Source organism: Aptenodytes forsteri, unplaced genomic scaffold, assembly GCF_000699145.1.
Source record: "Aptenodytes forsteri isolate BGI_AS27 unplaced genomic scaffold, ASM69914v1 Scaffold318, whole genome shotgun sequence".
In the NCBI taxonomy this organism is placed as follows: Eukaryota; Metazoa; Chordata; class Aves; order Sphenisciformes; family Spheniscidae; genus Aptenodytes; species Aptenodytes forsteri.
Genome location: NW_008794493.1, coordinates 402,989 through 405,980, shown reverse-complemented (window position 1 = coordinate 405,980; position 2,992 = coordinate 402,989). Strand labels below are relative to the sequence as shown.

Genomic DNA, 2,992 nt, shown 5'->3' with positions numbered 1-2,992 from the left:
CTTTACCACAGGACTTCTTTTTTTCACATGCATATATCTCACATACAGCGCACACTGACTATTCATATACAGTCTCAGTGTGCATTTCGTATGCACACAAAAGTTCCAGATGTGCTGTGTATCTTGTTTAGTTGACTTTATTCTTCTGTAAAGCCAAGAGAAATATTAATCATTCATTTACTGTTAGGGGATGGGTCTTCTTCTCATGTTTCAGTAAAGGGGGTGGAAAAGTAAAGTAAGCCAATTTTTTTCCTATTTAAGGCCAAAGCTGGGGAATGCTTGTGGCTGAGTTCTGTACATGGCCCGGTGCTGGAAGGGCAGGGAACAACCGATGTTGCTATTTTGAATAGATTTTTCTTCCCTCCCCATTTTTATTTTTGCACAGAGAGTCTCATGTCTAATATTTAGACATGATGAGCTTTGTGCAAAAAGTAACTTTGCTCATTCTTGCCGTGTTTCAACCCTCAGTTATTTTGGCACAACAAGACGGTGAGTAATTCAAGCTTCTTATGATTTAATGGTTTTATTTTATTTTTATTTTCACCAAAGATTTTAATCGCTTGTAAGAAATGTGTATTCACAAATCTCACCAGAACACTTTTCCTTCACTAATTCAGCTGAGTCAGATATTTAATGCTGAAGCTGAAAGCTGCAGGAGTTTGCATTACCATCCCAAAGGTTTCTCTTAGCTTTGCTTTCTTCTGTGGTTAAAAGGACCGTGCAGTACTGTCTGCCTTTGTTCTTGTTCTTACTTGTCTTCCTATTACAGACACCAGAGAGTTTTTAAACTATTTCTTTTAACTCTTGGAATAACATTTTAACTGTTAGCTCTGTGTTGCCTGGAAGTTATTTGTCACAAGCAATAAGTCTTTGCTTCCAGCTTTTTTTTTGGAGTTCTCCTTTGTACTTGTGTGTTTTCCACCGGCAGCGTGGGGGTTTATTTAAACAATTTGCATGCAGAAAACCGCCTTAAAATTCTAACCAGTTTTGATGAACCAGTTTTTAAGAGCGATATATGAAAATATGTCAGCTTACGGGATTTTTACTTTGACATAAAGCAGGAGGGTAAATTAATTCCCTCAGCTGAAATAGTTTGAATTGTGCATCTGCAGGCTGTTTCGGTCCCTCATGGGACTGATTAGCAGCTGATGGTATCTGGGTCCACGCAAGTATGTGTGTGCATGTTTCCAGAGAGCGAGAACACCAAAAACCAAGCAAACATGGAATTTAGAGGGGAAAAAAAATACTTTGTATACAATAATTCAACTTAGAGTGAAGATAAGTGTGGTATGAGTATTTAAGTTAAACAGATGACATTCCACAAGTACAGCTGACCTTTTTTGGATGTGCTCTGTTCCTGCTTGCCAGACATTGTAAACCAGACCTTTCTTAAGATAAAACATTTTTCTTTCTTATAAATATAAAAGATCTGCAATGTATTTATTCTTGCATCGAGGCAATGAATAACTTCTTTACAAATAACTTGATAAGCACCAGCCAAATAAACTAGTGAAGCAAAGGAAAGCCAAATGCCTTTAAAACCACTCCCTACCCTAGTCTGTATGATACAAATCATGAAAACGATTACTTTAGCCATTTCATGGCAAATCTATCTGCCTCAGCATACCTGGAAAGGCACCTCTGCTGAGGGGGCGACTGTGAGTCCACCAGCAGGCTGTGGGCAGTGGAGCAGTTGGAGCTCAGGGGGCTCTGTGCATGAGCAAATCAGGTAACATCATCTGCAACAGCAGCGTGCCCAAATACCAGCTTCCCTCACCAAGCACAGACACAGGCTAAGCCTTGTAAAGTAAAGTATCGGAAAAAAACCGATGCATATAAAGATGTTCTGTAGAGAATAAACATAATATACTGTGAACTGATGCTTTTCTGTTTCTGCTTTTCCAGTATATAAACTGTCTTTTCAGTAATCCTCAGTGAAGAAAATATAAAATTTGAGCAAATATATGCTATGTTTTCTGTGCTTACAGCAGCAAATAATACACATATTGCATATATTTAATATTCATTATGTATTTTTTATATATATATATATATATCTCTCTTCAGAGGGATAAGGACGAAGGGACCGTCCAATATAAAAAGAAGGAACAGTTTTATTTCTCCCAATAAACAAATCCCCCCTGAGTGCCAGGTCTCTTTCCCTCACACTGGTCATATCCCTGGACATTTCTGAAGTGCAACAAATATTTGACTCAAGAAATGGTAAATTTGGGGTAGAAGAACAATATATAAACGAAGTGTGAGGGAGTATTCTCATTTCTCTGCCACATTCCTGTTTCATGGTGTAGTAACATTTCCTTACTGGGCTAACTTCCATACTACTTACAGGGATGAGGTTATACAGAGAGACTGATAAAACACTAGTTATCCCTTAAAATATCAAATTCTGTCCTCTCTTTGGAATTCTGACTCTCTTTCCACACATTTGAATATACTTTTTTCACAGAAAATAATAATTGAAGGAGGTGATTATTAGCAGGGCAGCGATGGACTGGGAAACCAAATTTTCCACTATTCAAAAGAGAATTTCCAGACAGGCTAAAATGCTCTCTCTTGTCAAGAAAAATGTTTATATGGTTAGTATCAAATGTAAGTCAATATAAAATTTTCCTTGGGAAAGCCTGCCAGGAGACAAGACTTGGCAAGATATTAAGGAAACTGCTCAGTATACACTAAGTTTAGGATAGTCAGATGTACCTCTGGGCTATGTGTTTCTTTGTCTTGCTGTTATAGCTAGGAATGGAGATCTGAGTACAGCCTCAGGTTGAACCTCTTCAAAAGCTTGGGATCTGGATATTGTGGAACAAGGAATTTTCTGTGACTTCCACAAAGAAATATTGTATGTCCTAGTAACCCACTAGAATCATAGAATCATAGAATCATAGAGGTTGGAAAAGACCTCTAAGGTCATCGAGTCCAACCATCACCCCAACACCACCATGCCCACTAAACCATGTCCCTAAGCACCTCA

The 2,992-nt window shown here is 38.1% G+C and overlaps 1 protein-coding gene across 1 annotated transcript in view; it reads left to right on the top strand.

Annotated features, from left to right (window-relative positions):
* Positions 1-291: 291 nt before the first annotated feature.
* The window catches only part of COL3A1 (collagen type III alpha 1 chain), a 56,609-nt gene continuing 53,908 nt past the window's right edge, over positions 292-2,992 (top strand). The window contains exon 1 of the mRNA XM_009290963.2: positions 292-489. Within this exon, the coding sequence (XP_009289238.1) occupies positions 411-489 (79 nt within the window). The 5' untranslated portion in view covers positions 292-410. The remainder of the gene's footprint in view (positions 490-2,992) is intronic.